The 23,185-nt window shown below is 44.6% G+C and overlaps 2 protein-coding genes across 2 annotated transcripts; both read right to left on the reverse strand.

Annotated features, from left to right (window-relative positions):
* Window positions 1-6,772: 6,772 nt before the first annotated feature.
* dr1 (down-regulator of transcription 1) lies at window positions 6,773-10,739 on the reverse strand. Its single transcript, XM_084472889.1, has 3 exons — window positions 9,561-10,739; window positions 9,153-9,316; window positions 6,773-8,006 (listed from the first exon to the last, which is right to left on the reverse strand). The coding sequence occupies exons 1-3, from the start codon at window positions 9,778-9,780 to the stop codon at window positions 7,860-7,862; spliced, it is 531 nt and encodes a 176-aa protein (XP_084329015.1). The 5' UTR covers window positions 9,781-10,739; the 3' UTR covers window positions 6,773-7,859.
* Window positions 10,740-12,350: 1,611 nt separating this feature from the next.
* LOC311353104 (scinderin-like) lies at window positions 12,351-22,526 on the reverse strand (the record flags this gene model as incomplete). The annotated part of the gene is made up of 16 exons (XM_084472932.1): window positions 12,351-12,499; window positions 13,017-13,077; window positions 13,211-13,288; window positions 13,467-13,582; window positions 14,040-14,214; window positions 14,641-14,811; window positions 15,479-15,569; window positions 16,645-16,778; window positions 17,174-17,389; window positions 17,627-17,715; window positions 18,052-18,184; window positions 18,584-18,670; window positions 18,902-19,051; window positions 19,424-19,585; window positions 20,184-20,338; window positions 22,349-22,526. The coding sequence occupies 16 exons, from the start codon at window positions 22,524-22,526 to the stop codon at window positions 12,351-12,353; spliced, it is 2,145 nt and encodes a 714-aa protein (XP_084329058.1).
* Window positions 22,527-23,185: the final 659 nt, after the last annotated feature.

Here is a 23,185-nt window from a genome sequence, read left to right on the forward strand (position 1 = left end):
AATGACTCACCCTCACCTACATTGCACACACACACACGCACACACACGCACACACACACGCACACACGGTAACATCACAGAGTGAGGTTACAGTTGCTCTCTACTCTCATCCCTGGCCAACCTTCAAGCCTAACCTACATTTTATTCAATTATTAACTTTGCACCAAAGAGAAATAAGAGAGAGTGTTTTTGGAGAAAGTGTTTTTGGAGAAAGTGAAACCAAAAAAAACAACAGATACCAACATGGTTTCACAACAACTCTGTGGAACAGGACAAAAGGCCTGTGCTGACAAAACGCTACTCCGAGCCAAAGATCTGATCAGTACTGAACACGATGTACGCTGTCCTACACGAAGGCTGTGAACTCAGCAGCGTGTGTGTCAACAGGACAGGAGTGCATTGTACTTCATTGTGCAGAATAAACAGTATTGATGAAAGACCATGGCTGCTGAGGACATGGATTAGATATATCAGGACCCCTCCGCCCCCCGGGTCCGTCATCAGACCAGGACCAGGACCAGGACCAGGACCAGGACCAGGACCAGGACCACTCACTGGACCCACAGCTAGTAGTTGAATCAGCAGTGACTCCTCTTTTGCAAGACTAACAGCACATTTGAGTGCTGTGTGTGTGTGTGTGTGTGTGTGTGTGTGTGTGTGTGTGGCTCGGAGTCTTCAGTCACCAAGGGACACACACATGTGTGTGTGTGTGTGTGTGTGTGTGTGTGTGAGTGTTTACGACGTGTGTCTGTATACGTGTGTGTGTTACCCTTGCACTTAAGTCCTCTTTACTAGCAGAAGATCATGACACTGACATTCTGATCTAATGCTATTGGCCCTTTTCCACCGACAGCACCAGCTGAACTATCTGTTCCCAATCAAGTCAAAACACAACATCCTGTTACGATCACTATAATACACCTGTTTATCAGATCTGTCTCAAAGCTCATCGATTTGGAATGGGAGAAGGATATATTCTAACAGCCATAATTTATAACATTGAAATATAGCACCCCTGAAAATGAATGCAGAGGAAACTCAAAGCAGTGTGCCTTTTTGTATTGCCTATTATTTCCAATTTAATTCCAATTGAAGACAACACTTAAAATAGAATCACAAAGTCACGATTTGCCTTCTCTGTGAGCGCTCAGCTGAAGGTGCAGACCTGTTGGGTTGCAGGAGGAGCACATAGTATGAGCGGAGAGTCTCTCTCCTGCAGGAGTAGCTGCCAGGATGCAATAAATAGCCGGTTCACCAAAGTGTAATGAGCACTAGACCAGGCTGCACTGGGTCAGCTGATCACATGGCTTATCAAACCGCATCACTTCCTGCCTGCCAGGGAGGGGCAGGTCTGTCTCCAGATCTGGCTGACCAACATGTGTAGGAGTGAAGGAAGTGTGGGAAGGAGGAGGGGGGGGGGGGAGTGTGTTCCGGAACCGGATGTCACGGCAACTAGCCACAGGAGCAGGCAGGCAGGAAGGGGGGAGATGCCCATATATGTGTGGCGGTAGTGGAGGTGCTTGTCAGACAATGTGGAAGACATTAAGGAGCCCTGAGTGGGCGATGCAGGAACACAGGAAATGCATACATCACATCTTACATGCACAGCTCCAAACCCACTCCCCCGGCAACCTCCAGGAGCCTAAGGTGCAGTAGAATCACGTGCACGCACACACACACACACACACACACACAAAGACGAAACTCAGGTAACAGTGCAGTTCACACACACCTCAGGTAACCGTGCAGTTACATGGTAGAACCCCTGGTCAAAGGTCAGAGGGCTGCACCGAGAGTTAAAGCTCTAAAGGGCAATAGTGCAGAGAGACCCCTGGAGGTAAAGTAAGTGTGTGCTTCTGGGAAGGGTATTTGCACATTTTTTATCCCAAGAAGGGCTTGTTGCACACTGGAAGGTCTATTCTTTCCTTTCAAAGTGTGGCGAACACAGTTTCCAGTCATCCACACGTTTCCTAAGGACATTTGTATGTTCTCTCGCCGTAACCGAGGGAAGTGAGTCAGTGCTGTGTGAGCGCCATATTCCTGCAGAGTGTGCATGGAATATGGGCCTCACACCTGCACTCGGGGTTTGATAAAGAGCTTTTGTTAGTAAAACACCTGCCACCCCCATACACCCCCCCCCCTTCCCCCCCACTCCATGTGATGTCACATGCTGCTTTGTTTGACACAGAGAGAGGGAGAGTATGGCCAACAGATTGCACGCCTCTATCAATTGCGATGTTCTACGTGGTTGTCGTTATTATTAGTCATGTCGCAACAATGCATGGTTATCGGTGGTCAGCAAAGAACAGCCATAGATATGATTATTATGGAATTGATTATGATTATTGAGCTTCTAGACCAATGCATTTGATAATAATCCAATCCAATCCAATCTAACTTTATTGGAACAGAATGTATAAATGTTGTTATAATTGCCAAGTTTATAAATGTACTGTTGTTCACCTTCATTTTGCAAATTGTCTTAAATTATAGTTACAAAAGCATTCAATTTGGTAAATAGCAATGATTTAAATGCAGCAATGGAAAGAATGCAACATGCAACCAATGTAAATTATAGATGAGCTGAATATGTGAGGTTGGGAGGCTGTACAATGCTGCCATCATGTGATGATAAATTGTTATTGCAATCGACAGTATTCTGAGCACACTCAGGTAAAGAACCTCTGTAAGATTAAACAAGGATAATGCGCTTTTAAGTAATTATTACGAATGCTTGAATATCAATAAAAAATGTCAAATGTTTATGTTGAGGACAAATCAATTGTCCTCTTTTTTTTTTACACTTTTACACCAATGTACAATGATATTTAGGCCTATATGCTAATATGTTAATTAATTAGATATGAAGTGTTCGCACCTAATTATCAAAAACAGCATCCAAGAAGCACATACTGTGGAAGTTGCGGCCAGGCATTAGAATTTTGAGTAGACCCAGATTTAAATAATACATCACATTTGCCAGCAGGGGGCAGCAACAGAATGCTTAGGGGCTTAAGGGGCATTACCCTGTTAAACGATTTAACCTTCATTCAGAGTTCACTTCTACATTTAAAGCTACAGTTTATGACTTCATTTACATTATTCCAATTCAAACCCAATATGACAAATGTGTCTAAATAAGGTTCACGTGTCTAGAAATTGTTGTTTTTGTCCTGCAGGAAAAAAAAATTGGTTTGAGGTTGAAATGTTTTTAGTCTTCTGCAGCTCTTTAGAATGCCTGTACATGAGCTTTTCATGACCATGGAAGGGCAGAGCTAGGACTTGCTGTCATAAGCAGTCAGCCGGTGCGCTGGACGGCGGGCATTCTGTAACACATTCCTGCTGAACCAGTTGAATGTCTGCCCTTTTTAATCCAGTGGCTCGGGACCCAAAACATTTTTGAATCGTTTTTTTTTTCCTTATTTTTCAGCCCAATTTAAACTCCCTGAGGGAAAACTCTGGGAGATTGTTCTGAAACGTCTGACAACGCCAGTCTTTGTTTGTGCATGGTGCTGAACTAAAGCAAGCGTCACAAGGAACAGCAGGCAGGTCTTTCTTTCATGCATGTATGTCCCGGGGCAGGGCAGTGCATAATGGGAACAAGCAGCAGACCAGTGCGCATACCTCACAGGTCCAACAGCTGCATAAAGGGTGATTGTGAGGCGTGTTCAGACGTACACAAGCTATTGGATCCCTTTTTCAGGATTGTCCTTTGTCTGCATTCATCTTGTGTCTGATCTGTTTCACCGAACAAGGGAGACCTGTGGCGCTAAAAATATCACAAGCGACCACAATAAAACTGCTTTTTAATTTCCTTCCATTTTTCCACCCAGTCTGCTGTTGATAATATCATGACACTGACCACTGTAAACGACTCTTATGCATCATATGTGTAGCTCCACGTATACATGTTAACCCCGGCAACAGAGGTTTGCTTGCAACCATGTCCTTTTATTGTGAAATAACAAAACCCAAGACCTTTTATGGACCACTGTGTGTCCCTGTTGCTAGGTAACCCCTTAGGTCCTGGTTCAGCGGCGAGATGTGTGCCGTGGCTTCGTTCCTGCTAGTGTTGTCCCTCTGTCTAACTCTCTCTCTCTCTCTCTCTCTCTCTCTCTCTCTTTCTGAGAGAGAGAGAGAGAGAGAGAATGATGTTGAATACCCTCCTGTAGGCATCCTAACCCCAAACCTACTCATCGATGCTCAAGTAGCTCAATTCACTGGATTCACTCTCTCAGAAAGAGAGAGAAAGAGAGACTAGAACTGCAAAAAACTTTATCCAAACTGACTTCCAGTGAATTGAGCTACGTGAGCCTCGACGAGCAGGTCCCAGGCCAGGCCGCCTACAGGTAGACATGGGGATCCTTAACCAAGACCCCCCGGGACGTCAAACAGCCCCGACGCCACTACTCACATTCATACACTGTGGGCGCTGGGGACCACGACGCCAGGAGAGGTTACTAGAGGGAGTTACCGGAGGACATTACCCAGAGGAGCCCACCGTGGAATCTGAGACTGGGAGAACTGGGAGAGGGGCAGTGGTGTGGGGGTCAACCCAAACTTGCTCTTGCCAACCGTTCCCAGGGCAACAGTGCCAGTGCTATCTAAATAAATCAAAAAAAAATAGGTCCAAGGAGAATGGATGCAAATTCCTTTTCATTTGAGTAGCAATTATATAAACAAGGTTTATATCATTTGTATATCATTTCATATTTCAGTTCTGATTAATAGTTCAACAACGACTGTGAACCCTAAATGGATTGTGGGTGTAAGGCTGCGTGTGTGTTCGTCCAGGAATATGTTGGTATGGCGCGTTCACACCAAAAGCGACGGGGCGGCGCGACTCCATACAAAGTCAACGTATACGCGGCTTGTAGAATAGAGAAGTACGGAGGGATGTTTGCGAAATTAGAAATTTATTAGGAGAGCTTCGTCAGCTCCCCACTTCTCAGGCTGGGCTTGAGGGGTTGCTGGGAGCTGTGATGTTCGGCTGGGTTCCAATTATTTGTCGAGAACAGACATCATCTATTTCTATGGTAACGTGGAATCTCGCTTACGTCAATGCCCTTGACGGGGCTGCCATTGGTCATAATAATCAATCATACATCATCACACACACAAACACAGACACACGCACGCACGCATGCACGCACACGCGCGCGCGCGTTTTTTGATGCATTTCTTTTTGCCTTATCTAACTATTTCCTAGACTAATTGCTGAACTAATTGCGTAGCCATGTTTCGTAGTGGGCTAGAACTTTGCCCACTGTGTTTAATCAAATAATTAAAGTTCAAAAGTCTGGTATAACAAATTAATTTACCAAAAAAAACATCACACTCAAGGGATACCCGAAACAAACTTGGGAATATCTGGGCATCTGGGCTGACATACCAATAGTCTTCAGTAATCCTAAATGTGACCATCTCACTACGTCTACTTTGCTGATTAATGTAGCCTTTATAATAGTAAAAACATCATTATTGATAACAAAAGCAAACATAACCCCCCCTGGGTTAGGTCCTACTCATTAATGCATCAAACCATTCATTCGATCAATCGGACAGACGTGTCACTTACCTTGGGCTTCGACACCAGCAGAACCTTTTGAAGTGTATTAGTAAAGTTTCATTCAACCGGCTTGACGTTTACCGTGAAATGATGTCACGTGGTCTGAAATGTTTTTTAACCCGCCATTTCCAGGTTTTGTTTTTAGCGGCAACTGAAGTTATCTATAATTTTCCTTTAAAGTCACGGCGACCGCAGTAAATAAACCTTTCATTCCCACTATGCGAGGGTATGGGGGGTTGGCAGCAGGGGTGGAGGCTTTGGAACTGATGTCTTTAGCTTGGTGGCGGTCCGGGGGCGCCCCCTGTCGGTTAGAAACGACTGTTAATTTGACGTCACTGTCATAAATGATTATTACGTCACAAATGTAATAGGTAATCAGCTAGTTTGTGTGCGTGGTCATTCTGACCTGGGTGAATAGTGATACACGACACAAAAGTTACACATAATGCCAAAAGGCCCAAATCTCCACAATATTGTAGAGGCTGTTGAAGGTGATGCGCAATTGTAGGACGCTCATCCTGGGGCATCCGTGGCCTACTGGTTAAAGAGTTGGACCGGTAACCGGAGGGTGGCCGGTTCGAATCCCGACCGGTAGGCAAAAATATGGATGGGGGGAGTGGTTGTGCAACACTCTCCTACGTCCTCATCCACGGATGAGGTGCCCTTGAGCAAGGCACCTGAAACCCCCACCTGCTCCCCGGGCGCTGCACTGCGGCTGCCCACTGCTCTGGGTGTTCACCGGCTCCCAGATGGGTCGAAAGCAGAGAAAGAATTTCCCCCAAAAAGGGATAAATAAAGGATAACTTAACTTAATGTAGACCTGTCATGTCCCAGCAGTTGTTCATTGGACTGGAACCCCAAGGTTTGGCACGGGCAGTGAGCTCACCATTAAGACATTAGGTTGTTTTTGTGTGTAAGTTAACCAGTAGCTTTAATATATTTTATACAGAATGAAACTAAGGATGACGTAACCCTAAATATAGGTATAATCAATTCAGGTGTACATCAACAAAAAATTAAATATAATCAACCAAATTAGCAACAAATGAGTTGTTTTAAGTCAGGTTTCAAACTCTGAGACATCCTTACCCCAGGACCAGTTGCATGGTGCCGTGCAAATAAACGGAGGAGGCTAAGACTAGGTTGCGATATAAATATATGATTAAGTATTATAAATCACACAAGGATTTGTCTATAAAACATTTCTTTATTGCTTAAAGAATACAACATGGTAGGCAAGTGAATGTGTATAACAACTCATTTTTAACACTAAGAATTCAGTTATTTCAAGTGTTTGATACTTCCCAAAGTAGTAACAAATTTAGCCCGATATCAAAGCATTTTTACAACGGCTAACCGATAACAAAGTGTACATTACAATGAGCCACCAGGAATCTCAACACAAACCATAAGCATAAAAGAGGGTGGTAAGTCTTCCGTCTTTGGTTCGATGAGTCAAAAAGTAGTACAACTTGTAGAAATGTACAACTAACTAGCAATATTGAGGTCAAAAATAGGAAAACAAAAATGAATCATTAACTGTTGAAATTTCCTAAAAATCCAACATGTACTATTTACCAACGATCCAAAAAACATGTTTTCCAGCAAAGATTCCTTGAAAAAAAGATATACATTGGAGAAAGATAAGGAGATAAATGAAATATTTTCACAATAAAAAAAAAACTTTCAAAAGAAAGGACGAGAGGTGGGATCAGGTTCGGTAAAAGCACTGAATAGAGGCTTTCTCAGGTGAAGCCAGTCATTTTTTACGACAGATAAGATGGCCTACCATGGAGGAGCAGTGTCCCCGACGTCCCTTGGCCCGCACACAACTCGTCTTTATAGCTCGGCACATTACTCAACATAACTTCAACACAAAACACAAGATAAACCACTTGAGGAGGGTAAGGGGAGGGGGGGAAAAAATGAGAAAAATTGAGATGAATTTATAAACATTTTATTTCCAAACATTGCAGTTCGTTCGGGTACTGCTTCCAAAAAGAAAAAATAAACTAACAAAAAAAAAAAACACGCAGCCACAGCTAGTACGCCCCCCCCTTGCTGGTTCAAAGTGTCCATGCCTCCGTGCCCTTCTCGTGCCAAACTGACAGACATCACGCTTCACTTAATTTACACGCCTCAGGTCGCGGGGCAGTTTACACCGTGCGTCCAATTGAAAGGGAGAAGAAGTTTGGGGGCGGGGGGGGGGGGGGGGGGTGGGGGGGGATTTGGCCGTAGTTAAGAGTAACCGCTTCCGCAGCCGTCCCCTGGGGAAAAGAAAAAAAAAAAATCATATATCATCGTCGTCGTCTTCGTCCTGGGAGGAGCCGGCTTGCTGGCCGGCGCCGGCCGAGGTGGCGGCCATGTGGGCCTGCTCGGCAGCCTGCTGCATCTGCAGCCACTCCTGCTGGGCCAGCTCCGCCTGCTGCTGGCGTGCCTGGAGACGGGAACACACGCAGCCAATCAGAACTCTGCTTTCACTACACACACACACACAGCGTAGAGACCATAGAGGTAGGGGCTGGGGCGATTTGGGCCTTAAAGTAAAATAAGAATTTTGAATAAATGTTGATTTTGATCATTTGCGTCCACAAGAGTGAGGCTTCCCTAGGTCACTTAAAAGTGTCACAAGGTTCCCCCCCCCCCCCCTCCCCTGACGCAGCCGGTTCACTTGCGCTTTAAGCCAAAACAAATCTGTGGAGACTACATTTCACAAACCGTAGGAAAGTAAAAATGCAAATTAATCAATTAAACTGGGGACGGGGACGGCACAATAGCTCTGCCCCCTGAATAAATAAGATAGGGGGTCTAAATAGCCTGCTATGCCCCCTCTTGACAGCCTAGGGTGGAAGCCAAGAGAGGACAAACAATTATTGCCAGCATGGCCTAATTAGTGGGCGAGCTGGCTCTTACACTACTGTCATTACACTGTTGGCGTGACCGCGTCAAAGGTTGCTAAGTATCCGCTTGCTGTCCAATGCTAAATTGGAAAGCAAACCAATTTGGGAATGTTGTATATACCGCCACATTACACACGTGTGTTACACAGTCAAACAATACCATCAACAACGGGTAACAACGGCTACAGTAACATTAAAGCATGAAATATTTACTTCAATTAAATTAAACTCTTTGTGAACAAGTTCTCCATGAGCATGTGCATGAAATATTTACGCATGGCATCAAAATCCCCACCGTGTGGCATTAGTAAATCACCATACTACTTATTAACTTCCAAATGTGTTTAATGAAATATTCAATAGTGACCAAATTCAGCAAAGCTGTACAGATAGGGAATGGGATACTGAGCATTTGATAATTTCACCTGCAGGTGGCGAGAGATATTTATAAACTGTGCTGGAGCAGGCGCAGCAGCAGCAGCAGCTTCCAGGTCTCACTGCTTTGCTGACATTTGTTTATTTTGTCACGAAGGTTTCTTTGTTATGCACAACGGCATTTCCGTAACCATTATTTATTTACGACAAACCATGTAGTAAGACCAGGTCGCGAGAGGATAAATGACTTCTGAACTGGTTTAATCTGGAGTTTCATCAGTTAAATGATGGGCTATATTAGGTCTCACCTTGGCGAACAGCTCCTGTTGTTGCCTGAGCAGCTCTTCCTCCGGGATGCCAAGGTTCTCTAGCCGGGAGCTGGCCTTCCGTCTCTTCAGGGCTACGGATTTACACTCCTGTAGGACGTCCTTCACCTCGGTGATGTACGACCCAAAGCCCAGGCTCTCCAGAGCTGCAACAAAACACACACAAAATGACCCGCGGATCAGAAACACATCACTACATCAGCACATTCACTGAGACCCAGCACGTCCTCAAGACGCTATAGTGGCTGCGGCCGTTCCACGTACTCTTACTTTTGTTTACGTATGCTTTTGTGAACCTGACTGAAAAAAATTAACGCCTAATAACACCTAGAGCCCCACCGCAGTCAGTCAGTGAGTGCACAACAGTCGGAAAGGGAAAGTGGAACTGACCGTTGATCACGTGCTCCGGGGAGATGGTTTTCTTCTCAGACTTGTTGCATATCTCGTTGGCCTCCGAGGAGACCAGGTGGATGAACTCGGTGCAGCAGTTCACCACCAGCTCCCTCGCGTCGTTGGCCACGCGCACGTTCGGCAGCGTCTCCTTGATCATCTTGTTGATCGCCGCGCGGGGGATGGTCAGGTCGTCGTCGTTGCCGGAGGAGGACGCCATGGTGGCGGACTGTTGCTGCTGTTCCCGACCACTTATCCTTGAATCGAGCGATATCCTTTAAAAGACAGCGGGAGGTCCCCTTTTAAGCCGCTCCACTCGAACCCAAATCTCGTTCCCTGGCGAGCAAAACAGCTGCTATCTCGGCAAGCGTTAAGCGGTCGGACGCCACGGATGTTTGGTCACTCGCTCCGGTGGTCCGCTCAAATGCCCGCCGCATGGAATGCCACAGAGGGTCCATGCAACATATCGACACAAACAAAAACGGTATAGGTAAATAAAAGGAAGAGAATGGCTAGGACAGCAGGCTAGTTAGCATGCTAGCTTGTAGCTTTGGTTCCCGTGGAAAGCAACGAGTCACAACACCGAGGAAGGCTGTCTGGGACCATGGCTCGACTCCTAACAATGAAGGACCGCTGGCATGGTGTCGGGTGGATCCGTGCGGAGACCACGGGGGAAAGGGTGGTGGTTGTTATAGCTGAGAGGATAGGCTAACAACATAAGCGCCGGCGTTACAAGTAATTCATTTAAAATATAACTCCATTCTGTGCAACACTTGCTTAATTATCCGGATACAGCGTCACTCAACCGGATCTCCGTGTCTCGCTGTGCCGTGTGGCACGTATCACTATGCCTGCGAGTTGCGGAGTACTGCCACCTGCTGTTGGAGAGCAGAATCTCAATTCTATGAAGCGAAACAGGTGGTATATCTTTCCAAATTGACTGAAACCCCCAATGTGCCGTAACAGGACGGCCTGTTCTACCAGTGGCCATCAAATTGTATAACTTCTTCACCTTCTGCAGGAGGGACAGCTGAGAATATTAATAAAATCCTGTGCAATTTTACTTAGCCTACAATGTCATGTGCAATATAACTTTTCTATTTCTAACTACTATTTTTGGGTAACTTTAACTTTTTTTTTCTTAATGTACCCTACTCTTATGGCTACCCAACTATTAGGCTCTGGGGTTAGCATTTACTTTTTATACACTTCACATGTATAATTCTATGGTTTTTATTTTGATGTAATTCGTTTTGAGAAATAAAGAATTTTCTTTGGGATTAATGAAGTAATATCTTATTAATCAAGACCTTTAGTACATTATATAGACCTATGTTTTACAGGCTTTTAACCTTATAAATGTGCCTACTTGGATGTTTCAATATTTTAGACTTGATAAAGTGCATAAAATTGGTCAATTTTCGGTCTAACAGCTAATTGAATTAGTAGGCATTGGTACTGTGTTTAATAATATTCAGTATTATCACTTTGCCTGGACTTTTTTTTATCTTTTCAGTTTTAACCAGTATACAACTCCAGTGGTCTCAGTTTAGAGCTGAAGGGGCTATGATGGGACTCGAGTGGTCTCAGTCTACAGTCTGCAGCCCAAGGTGATCTGATAAAGCTACAGGGTGGCGTGCCAGGGATGAGAGGCATGTCCATAATACTGAGTAGCTTCCTCAGCATCCTCCCCTCCGACACCAAAACCAAAGACCCCAGTTCCACTCCCAGGACAGAACCCGTCTTCCTTATTAGCTTATTGAGGATGTAGATGGATTGATAGATAGAAAGATGGTTGGATAGGTGGATAGATGGACAAACAGGTAGATGGATGGATGTTAGGGTTATGGATATTGCTGTTTATTAGCATGTTCAGGCCTGCGGAGGGGAAATGTATTCTTGGCAGAACGCTACTCCCATGGCTCCAATTACTGTGTATCACAACACAGTAAAAGCACCAGTTCATTTCAGTGTTGACTTTACAAGCAGCTGTGTTTTCTCTTGGATTATACCTCAGTGTTGTGGCGTTATGGGCACCAATGGGCTCTTACTGAAGGTTAAACCTATGTGCTTGTATTGCTAAACTCTCACAGAAACCTTCCAGAGCAAACCTGTAGGCAGCGTAGACGTCGTCCGTCTCAGCAGAAGTCGAAAGGGGCTTGGCATTGCAATGATGTAGGCGTTTATCTAGTTTAATCAATTGCTAAAAAGAATAACTCTGAGCCCATGAAGCAATATATAACACTGGTTTTCAAGAGGAGTACTTTATTAAAAAAATCTTTAAGGGGGTAATTAGCTAATGCCCATGTGACACGCCAACTAGGTGGCTGCCACACGCCACTAGATTTGGTTTATCCTTACAATTCAGTTTTAGCAGGCTGTGGACGTCACAACATTTATGACCAATATTAAATGTTTTCAATACACAAATGGTTACATAATTTATTTATATTGTTATGTTCTCATATAGGATTGTGTTTTATTGTCCATTGTGTAGTAGTTCTACTCAATAATGATCTGACAAGAAAAGAAGATTAATAATTAAACAGTAGAGAAAACTGACCATAGATGTTTGCATATATTTTTCCCATCTACAAAATATAGTTCACGCACATAGTCACACGTCTAGGTGGACACACCCACTTGTGATGTCACTAGTGGCAGATTTTTCAAAACGGCTTGTAATGGCTAATCACACTTCCACTGGTGGTATAATATGGGACCTTTAAGAAGTGAGCTACATTATTAAGTGGATTCTACAGCAAACAGCCAAGTGACGAGGGGGTCAGTTTAAGAGAAATTGGCCATGACTTTGTCAAACATCTTCGGGTCCCACGCCTGGAACCATCCGGTGAACGTTGGGGGTTCGGAACCCTGCTTGATGCTGGTGACGGGAATTGGGCCACGACCGGAGGGGTCGGAGGACACGTAGTCTGTGGCTGTGTGGACAGGAAGCAGCGTGTTAACATTCCTTCATTATGCCAATGTGTGGGGATGTCATGCTAACATGTGGGGATGGCATGCTAACATGTGGGGATGGCATGCGAACATGTGGGGATGGCATGCTAACATGTGGGGATGGCATGCGAACATGTGGGGATGGCATGCGAACATGTGGGGATGGCATGCGAGCATGGGGCAGACGGCGTTACATTAGGGCCGTGACCCAGATTGGAAGAAACGTTTAAGGGGTAGGTTTTGAGTGTAATGTGGCAAGTTGTCACTCCCAATACCTGAGGAACACTGCTACCGCCTTTGACTTAGCGGTTGTAGTGTTCATCATCCAATCAGTTTCCAATTCAAGTGCCTGTTGCTTAGCGTTTGTGGCATCAGAGCACTTTACCATTTGTGTGGATGTAATGATAATGGATATGTCATGCTCATATGTATGGATCATGTCATTGGCTCCATAGGGTTAGCCAGCTTTCTATAATTTCCAGTAAGTATTAATCTCACCGATCTTGGGCGCTCCCTTCTTCTCAACATCGTTGGCATCCTTGCCAATCCAGAGGAAGATCTTGATAATTATGGATTAAGGAACACAGAGAAAACAATAGAGGATTTAGACTTTCCCTCACAGGAAAATAAAAGGTTCTCTATTATATTTGACAGTTGGTTAGTTACACTGTTGACAACAATAGAAGATTGACCTGGTCCCAGGTGTCCAGAAGCATGATGTCATCCGGGGCCAAATCCATCTGTGTTAGTTCCCCAGGTACTTCTTCAGCCTAAAGGATAAATACGGGTTATATGCGGTCAACAAATAGATGACATAATTTCTTTGTGTTAATTAATTAAAGTGCTCAAACAGTTTACATCGATTTTCAAATTACATCATTAAATATGTGATTATATTTGATGTTAGAGGAAGTGCTATGTAAATAAAGTGTATAATCCATTACTTACAATGAGCCTGCCTGTCTTGTTGGAGCATCCAAACAGTCTTGGAGGTTTCACCATGTTCTGCAGACTCTTGGAAGTCTGGTACTCCTTCTTCCCCCCCAGAGCCGACCAGAAACCAGCTACAGTCAGGAGGAAACATCATAGTTTAAAGTCCTTCTACTCCAGTACCGTACTTAAGTACATCACACCTTAGGGCACTTTACGTTGCCCACAGATGTCACATCAGGACATAAGGGATTGAACCAAGAACCGTTTGGAGGAGGGATCCAAAACTCTAACCATTACTGTGCGGTCACACCGAACGCCACATTTGTCATCACACGACTGCCGAGGCAAAGTTCAAATATTTCAACTCAAGCGAAAGTGTCTCGTTGCATCGCGCTGCAAATCCTCGTGAACGCGCTCGCCCGTGACAGGGCGTTCATGCCGCGCCACAAGTCAAATCTTGCCGCCGCTTTTTCTAGCGACAAATGTCGCCTAATGCACGTCTCTACGTTGACTTTGTATGGAGTCGTGTCGCCCTGTCGCGTTTGGTGTGAACACAGCTACACTATCAGGCCGGCCTAGTTGGCTTACCCGGTTCACCGCCCTCCTTGACCTCTTTGAGGCTTCCACCAAGGTAGTCGGCAACGTACTTGGCCGCAGCCACCTCCTCCTTGGTGGACCCCAGGCCCTGCCACATGAACAGGCTCTCCTCGGACTTGAGCACAAACACGTCGTTTGTGTTCAGGAAGGCAGCAGATGGCTCCACCTGCGTTCACGCAGGAGACCAAACAAGAGGGTTAAAGGAGAACTCCGGCGATCTTTAACCCCATTATCATTTTCCTGAGGGTCACCCCATGTTGAGGGAAGTAAAAAAACAGACAAAAATTGATTCAACCAAGTCAGAGATCTGCACTGGCTGCCGGCGCTACGGAATAGCTATAACGCTAACCTATGGGGGCAAGCTCTTTATCCGCTTTTGGGGCCTCTAAACACATTCATAAAACCATTCAAAAGCTTAAAAGCGCATGGGTATTGAGCCATTTTTGGAATGGCCAGCAATGCCTTATCCCATATTACGTAATTATTTTGGGGGAATGATAGGAAAAATACAAGTTGAGATGGTGTGATCACGGTAAGCATTTGAGCTCAACGGCTACATTATGAAAAGGTGCAGAAGGTGTGAGCGGCTTACCTCCACGGCGCGCGTCGCCCCGGTGGTGCTGCGGCGGATGTGGAACAGTCGTGTGCTTCCCGGCTGGCTCTGGCCTCCTTTACGGGACGTCCCGCCGAGAAAGAGCACCATGGGTTTCTCCTTGAACAGGCTGACGAGGTGGGCCGGCTCCTGGCCCTGAGTCACACGGACCTAGCGACACAAGAAAAAAAGCATGGTTTTCCTCGTACTTTTTTCCTAATGTTTTCCCTCCATGAATACTATTGGAAAAATAGTGGATGAGGTCACGTGACATCGCCCACACACCCGTCCATTAAAAGCTCTTAAGGTGTCTTGAATAGCGCTTAGTGCAATGAAGTATAAAAATTAAAGGGTAGGAAAACCCGTAAATATTTTTTGGTCTGTTAAAAACTCTTCTGTTTCGGTATCACCACATGTTTTCACACATTTCTGTGTTCTTTTTTTACTAAAATCTATGAAGTCATTAAACAGGGGAAACATTTTGTAACTATGAGGGGTCTGCTGTTTCACACTTAAAACGCTTTCGCAGACTCCCTGATAGTGTTTTATCTGCCCTGGCTTGAGTGAGTGTGACTCGCACTTGCTCCTATCTAACCCATATGTTTCTTTGAGTAACTTCACTGCTTTTCTTCTTCTCAAATGTGCAGATTGCACAAATGTTTCCTTCTACATTTAGTCCAAAATGCACATCCCGTTTTAGGTTGAAATTCTGCTTCTTTTGTGGCTCCATTTTGTGAATGTACAACAAAGATCCCCATCACATTATTCCCGTTTTTGAACTGCAGATGGCAGCAAGTTACAAGTGCCTTCTGGTGTGAAATGACCCTTTAAATCTCACCTGAACAGGGCTTCCTCCCATCTCGTCATCAAGGGTGACGGTAAGGTAGGCCGAAGCGGTCAGTTCACCTTGACTGCATTTAAGACCTTGCCTGAGAAAAACAAAGGTACCAATGACTTTAATACTTTAAGTTTACCTGCACAGAGCTACTCTATACATTTGACTAACATATGTATCTATCTTACATAAAGTATTAAAGTATACTTATCTTTATCTTATCTTATCTTACATATTTAATCAGCTAGCCTTTAGATTTAGCCACCAGCAAAATGTTATCACTGTCTATTTCTTGAAACATTTCTCGGAACACAAATCAACAGTTTAAAGATCATTTTGCAGTACAAATGGGAACAGACAATCCATTACTGTCGCCAAATCACAGTAGTGAGTGCCATTAGAATTTAAGAGCTACTTAGCTTAGCATTAAAGCCCGGGTAAAAGATTGGAAAAAGCTAAACATGAGCCGTTTCTCAATTCGCGTTCTCGTGTGTTCTCGTGTACTTGCGTTCTCGATAAACGTCATCAGTGGTAGCCCAAGCACTGTTCCAATTCCAAGTACGCGAGTACACGAGTACTGTCTTAAAACCCGGAAGTGTTCTCGATGCGTTCTCAATGAGGCCGTTCTACCGAGGATGCATCGGAGGTGACTCGTGTGGACTTGGGACCGTTAAATATCCCAGAATGCATCATCGAGTCCGCTGTTGTTCCAATTGCAGGTGCGTACTCGCGTTCTCGGAAGTCTGTACTTGAAAGTCCGGACTTGCCAAGTACGTACGTCCAAGTCCGCGAGTACGTAGTCCGCGTACTTGGTATTGAGAAACGGCTATGATGTAGATTAAAGGTGCCATGACATGCCGCCAGGTGTGGTGTGATTAGCCGTTACAAGCTGTTTTGGAAATCTGCCCCTAATGACATCATAAGGGGCAGTGGGCGTGTCCACCTAGATGTGTGCTGGATAGATCAGCCTAGTCTATCAGCCTACCCAGTGGACTGTAGCAAACGTAGCTCATCTATCCATCACACATCTAGGTGGACACGCACACCTGTGATGTCTTAAGGGGCTGATTTCCAAAACGGCTTGTAACGGCTAATCACACCACACCTGGTGGCATGTCACGGCACCTTTTACTTTTAGTCCACAATGGCGCCAACGTGTGGACAATTACCAGATATAGATGATGTGCTGCCGACGGCCTCCTAGGCTGTAGCTGTACAGGATCAGGTAACAGTCCCCTCCAAAGAACTGCCCATAGCTGGACTGCTCCACAGCCACCTTCTCGCCCTCTTCCACACGCCAGATCTGCAAACATCCACCACAATTCATTACGAGAACGCAACACAACATCGTTATTCTTAATAATGAACTGACCTGCACTAATGATCCCATTTTAAAGCTATATACTTTATTCACATCTTACAGCTAAATTCTTTCCGGTGGTCATTTTTTTCCCATGACACCGTAGAGACGGTAAAGGTCAGCAATTACACTATATCAAATTCAATTCATGAAGTTTAGGTATGAAGTTTAGGAAGTTTACATAAAATGTATTTCAAATTGTAATAAGTTAGAGGTTTTTGCTAGGTTAAGTTCATCTATGGATCTGGTAGATCTGGGTGAATGCACCCAGGAAATGGGCAGGACATTTTTTTTCAGGGTCGCCACAACGACACATGTGAACGTTCCATCGGTCCCACCTTGACCTCTCCGGTTCCGTCGTCCACCATGTTGTGTTGGGCGGCCATGGCGTGGTTGTTGTGGAGGGCGGTGGCGTCGAAGGGAATCTGTTTGACTACGGCGATGGAGCCCATGACGTAGGCCTGCCCCGGGCCGGTGGTGTCGTACTTGGCCTTCCAGTCGCAGAAGAACTGCTTGAACAAGGTGCTCTCCCCCCCTGCTGGCAGGATTTGAATCTGCACATGGAGGTAGTGGATAATGAAGCTTTGTTCATGGGGGGGAGGGGTGTAGCGTTTTAACTTTTTTGTTTACAGTAAATGAGGTTGTTGAGGTATTAGCTTACAGCTAAGGATGAGAACACTCTCAGCCTTACCGGGCCTCTGTTCACTGACGGTACCCAAATATTTACTCAATGTCAGAGTGCCAACTCCCATGATGAGCACGTGCAATGGGCGAGAGCATGCGTCTGTTACCTGGGTGTGCATGGGGTAATTCTTCTGTTTGATGTATTGTTGGGCAGCACTCATGGCTGCGTTGCGTTCAGCCGTGTTGGCGCTGGGTCCTGCGGTTCAGGGGCGTGTCACAGGAGACATGCATGTTAAACAGATACATGTGGGAGTAACATAGATATGTATATGTATATATTTATATATACATATATTTACTTATTTATTAATTTTGTAAATATTTGTCCCCAGGTGTCTTTGTGTATCTTATTATTCATGTGGCACAGTATCTCGATGACAAACCCTTTCGTGATGAATGCATAATTGCCCGACCAACCTAGCACATCGACAGGCAGTAACAATATTCAAAGGTTCAGGTTTTAAGTGTATACAGGACGCAAAAAGTGTCGCAGCCCTCGGCCTGAGTCTGTTCCACGAGTCAAGTCTGTTACCTTTCCAGACGAACAGCTTCTTGTCGGCCTGGTTGTCCAGGAGGTAACACTCAGTGGGCAAGAGGTCGGCCTGTTTGAAGGGCGAAGCCTCGGACGCCAGAGTTGCCTTCATGCTTCCTGTCGCATCCGAGATCTAGGCCACAAAAAACGACAGTGAATGCAGAGAGCAGTCATTAGGGTGCAGGTGGTGGTTAGACTGTACAGACAGGTAATTCAGGAGCAGATTGGGGTGGGACAGTAAATACAGAGACAGGTCATTAAGGAGCAGGTAGAGGAGAGACAGTGAATACAGAGACCGGTCCTTAAGGAGCAGATTGGGGTGGGACAGTAAATACAGAGACAGGTCATTAAGGAGCAGGTAGGGGAGAGACAGTAAATACAGAGACAGGTCATTTAGGAGCAGGTAGGGGAGAGACAGTGAATACAGAGACAGGTCCTGAAGGAGCGGGCAGAGGTTAAACAGTAAATACAGACAGTACCCTCTCCTTCCCCATATGGCACATAAAGGACGTAAACAAAAATGAATAACCACCATGTAGAGTGCAGCCGCGCTCTTATTGGCTCGATCTGCTTCATCGTCTTTGCTTCCGTCTGGGATGTCGGGCTTGGGTCCGAGAACCTGGAAACAAACATAAAACACAGCCATGAAGAAACAGCATCTCAGTTTCAATACTTTTTTTCTAATGCCCGAGCTGAGGCCCTAATACTCGCCCGGATACTACTCACTCTTCCTGTCTTGACGTTGCCACACCACCATTAATAATCACACAGACACACACACACGCACGCACACGCACACGCACACACACACACACACACACGCGCGCACACGCACACACACACGACTCACTTGGATGATCTCTTCTGGCTCGTCGCCCTCGTCCACCATGTGCAGGTCAGCGCGGCCGCTGCGCTCGTTGTCGCGGATCCCGATGGCCACGGTGGTGGACTTCAGACGCTCGTAGCGGTTGCACTTGGATCCACACCACTGATAGATATTCTGAATTTTGAAATAGAGGATGTTTTAGAACATGTGTGTGTGGCCCAAATGCTATACATTTCAAATGTATTTGACTAGTGTCCATTGAGTGTTTTAGCCATTACAACCATTTTCAAAACGACCCGTTGGTGACATCACAAGTGGGAGTATTCACCCAGATGTGTGATGGATCCACCTACCGGCGTCCCAGTGGACCGTACCAACTGGTGGGCCACACAGTGGACCGTACCAACTGGTGGGCCACACAGTGGGCCGTCCCAACTGGTGGGCCACACAGTGGGCCGTACCAACTGGTACGGTAGGCTACATAGTTGGGCCTACAAGGCCTACATAGCATGGTTAGCACACTAGCGGGATTAGCTCTTGAATCACCTTTCCCAGGTCAATGATGAAGCAGTCGTTGTTGTTGAAGCTGGACCAGTTCATGTCGACCTCGTTCGCCCTGATGGTACGGCGACCCTTAAGGTGCAGCAAGCGCTTTTCGTTTGCGTCGTTGGTCACAACGTGCTTGAAGCCAGAGGCCGCGCCGCCTTTCTGAGCAGGGAGACCAGAGGAGAACAGGCCTGAGGCGGCAGCACACCAGACATGATGTACGAGTGAGCTATACACACAGTTGTCGGATCCAAAGTGCCCTTGAGCATGCTTTGAGTGACTCTTAGGACAATATAAAATGATAAAAATGATCGATGACTCTATATGGGGCTACTGATCATCACTGTATGGATGCCATTGTTTCTGAAATTTAGTTACAGTTACATTTACAGTTACATTCAGTATGGAAACTTGTTGAACGTGTTCAGACCACACGCACACACAAGTATTTTAATAAAATAAAACCGTTGCCATAATTAATTTGCATAAAGCAGCCCTCGTTGGTTTAAGCACTAATAAACCACAACCAACGTCTTTGACAATAGAAGAGGTGTAATTAATTAAAGGACAATAATCCCGTTATAAACTGGGATTAACAAATCATGGCTTCCTAACATGCCATGTACATTGAAGAAGGTTTATTCATTTCAAAACCTCATATATATATTTATATTCTGGAATGGGAGCAACTGTAATGTGACCCAGTTTCGCCCCGGGGATCAACAAAGTACTTATGATGCCGATCTGAATATTACGGTACCTTGTACTGTACGCCATTCTTGAAGTATCCCATGAAGACGTTCGACTCGTAGCCCTGGACCTCGCGGAACTGCCGCGGGCCCCCGCCCAGGAACTCGTCCATCTGCGTGGCGAAGATGGCAGCCGCTCCTTGCTCATCCGCTGAACTCTCACTCCCTGTGGGCACATTTCTTTATTGGTAACGCTGCTTTAGGTGAGACGTGAGAGAAACAACACACACTCTCTGGCTCTGCTCCCTCCCTCTCTGCGTTCCCCTGTCATACATAAGTGTAGCAATTACGCACTTGAAGGGGAAAATGGATCTGGGGTATGTTTAGTATATGATAACGAGTTTGAACGTTGGTTGGTGAGAAATAAAAACGCCTATAGACACATTGTTAATGGGGTGATATCATGCTTTTTCGACTTTTCCCTTTGCTTCAGACCATTGGTTCTCAAAGTGCGGCCCGCGGGCCAATGGCGGCCCGCAGAAACATTCCTGGCGGCCCGAAATGACATACAGATGTAAGTTAAAAATAATAATAATAATTAATTGATTTTTAACTTTTTTTAAATTTTAACATTTTTTATTATTATATCAACATAACACGATACAATAAAAAAATGTCTGTATCATAATCAAACTCATAGACCGCGTATAGCCTGATATGTAAAGCTACATAATGAAAGGGTATGCCACTTGATTGTTGTTGGCTATGCTTCCTGGTCGGATACGAAAAAATGGTCATCTGATAAAATCCGGCCATCTGTCCAGAATGTTGTAGGGTTTAAAGAGCCAACGCCCTAGGAAAGATTGATGGTCATTAAGATGATTACAGATGGGATTTTTTCCTGTTTTCAAGCAAGGCACAATGAGACTATTTCTATTCTGAAATGCACACAGGACTGTTATATCCCAAATTCGACTGTATAGAGCAGAGAACCCCAGGGATTATGTGTTAGTTAAAATGTTTCTCAAGGTTTTCTCAAGTTGTGCCAGGTTTTGCCTAATTTGTTATTTGAAATGTGTTTATACTGGATGTCATTAAAATTGTTGTAAAACTGTTTTATTAAAAAAAAATTCCTTTGCCGGCCCTCAGTCAAATTTTGGGTTCCTAAATTGGCCCTCAGCTGTCAAAACTTTGAGAACCCCTGCTTTAGACTGTTATATGACATATGTATACATGTTTTACGTCTGCTAAACTAGAAAAATCTAAGTCTGAGCCAAAGGGGAGTATTCGCACCCACCGAGAACGGCCCTTATAAGTGCGTGAAACAGCTTGTTTGCGCTCAAACTTTACTTCCCTAAAAGTGTGATGTCAGACTGTGCAGCGGGCTATGCTGCAGTTCAGAAGTTGCACCTTCTGGCTACTCGCAATGTTCACAACATCTCGGGGGTGTCAATTTGCCGACACACACGCAAAGCATTTGCGACCAATCGCAACGGACTAGGCTACTCTAGTGAGGGGCATTAACGCAAAATTATACAAATCAGACCGTTTTTGAAAGACACTGCAATTGGTTTTGCAGAAATGAACAGTGTGAGCATAATAAGGGGTATTTTTTAACCCTTGTAACCCTATTTTAGTAGTAGCCTACTCCCAAATGCAATTATTAACCCTAAAAATGCATGATATAAAGTTTAAGGTGGAGCTATGATAACGCTGTGTGCACGCATGTGATTGACAGGCACGATGGATTCCCTGAACCAATCAGAAAAGAAGAGAGACGCTGATTGGTCAGAAATTAGCCAGGAGCGGTGTAATACCTAGAGTGTCTCATACAGAGGCAGATCCGCAGTCAACCAGAACAGATATATTCTCAGGGCATTTCATTGATTAATAGCAGATATGGCTCTTCGATTTCGAACAAATGAAAGTCAAATTATAGCGCTTAAACCTTGCCTACAGTATCTTTGGCAAATGATTGAAAAATGTAGAACATTTTGAAAAAGCCTGATTATAATAATATTAATAATAATAATAATAATAATAATAATAATAATAATAATATAAATAAATACATTATTATTATTTATATAATAGGCCTAATAATAATAATAATAGGCTTATTAAAAAATGCATCAGATATATGTTTTAATATATGATGTGATACTGTTATATCGTTCTTACACTGTTACTTACATATTTCATATTTCATATTTGTAAGTTAGAGCATATCTGTTACCGAGCCACATGTGGATGTAGTATGACGGCGCCTTCGTGGTGTACAGCAGGATGTAGGAGTCCCCGGTAAAGAAGTACCCGTAGGCCTCGGTAGGGATTGGCTTCAGGTCCATCTTCTCCAGACGCCACACCTGCAGCCCAGGCTTCTTCCCCGCGGTCTGGAACTCCTTGTGCGTCATCGTTGTTCGGCTCTGGGGTTTCAACCGCGCACAACTCTCTCAATATATAGCCTATATGTACTTTTTTGGGGGGGGGGGTCAATTGTATAATTAGCAACAACAACCTACTCTAATGGTGAAAACAATGGCTACAAACGCAACATATATTTACGCCTGGATTTAGTTAAATAAAGTAACATCTAATCTACATGTTTTTCTTTGCAATCATAGGGATAGGGCCTATAGAAAAAATAAATCGTCATACTATACACGATTTGATTTTAGTTTGGTTGTAGTTTTGACAGCAGCGAGTCTGGCAAAAATGCAATTACTTTTACGCATGTAACCGGTTGTCATTCTAATTCTCATTAAAAAAAGTGAATTATCCTTATTTACCCGGTGAGTAGGCTACAGACAGTTGATAGATGTTTGATTGGAGGACCGTTGATAATTCCAAGATCGACGCAATAGTTGCGTGCAGTGAGCGCAGCTTTATATAAGCCGTCTACCTAGTGGGCTGTGTCGCTTCGCCGACCACGCCCATCCAAACCATGAGTAAACCATAAATACCGGGCACCGTGTCGTTTTAAAATGAAGAATAAAATGTAGACCTACATTTCGAGTTTGAAAACATTGTTTAGGTCTTTTTTTAAATACCATTAAAGTTTCACAAGAATATT

The sequence above is a fragment of the Micromesistius poutassou genome (assembly GCF_964030765.1).
Source record: "Micromesistius poutassou genome assembly, chromosome: 9".
NCBI classification, from domain to species: Eukaryota; Metazoa; Chordata; class Actinopteri; order Gadiformes; family Gadidae; genus Micromesistius; species Micromesistius poutassou.

Excerpts from the sequence above, each read along its gene's own strand:
- dr1 (XM_084472889.1), bottom strand. The coding sequence starts at position 9,780 with ATGGCGTCCTCCTCCGGCAACGACGACGACCTGACCATCCCCCGCGCG. Across the intron at positions 9,317-9,560 it reads CCCGGAGCACGTGATCAACG|CTCTGGAGAGCCTGGGCTTT; the intron begins GTCAGTTCCACT and ends GTTTTGTTGCAG. Across the intron at positions 8,007-9,152 it reads AACAGGAGCTGTTCGCCAAG|GCACGCCAGCAGCAGGCGGA; the intron begins GTGAGACCTAAT and ends TCCCGTCTCCAG.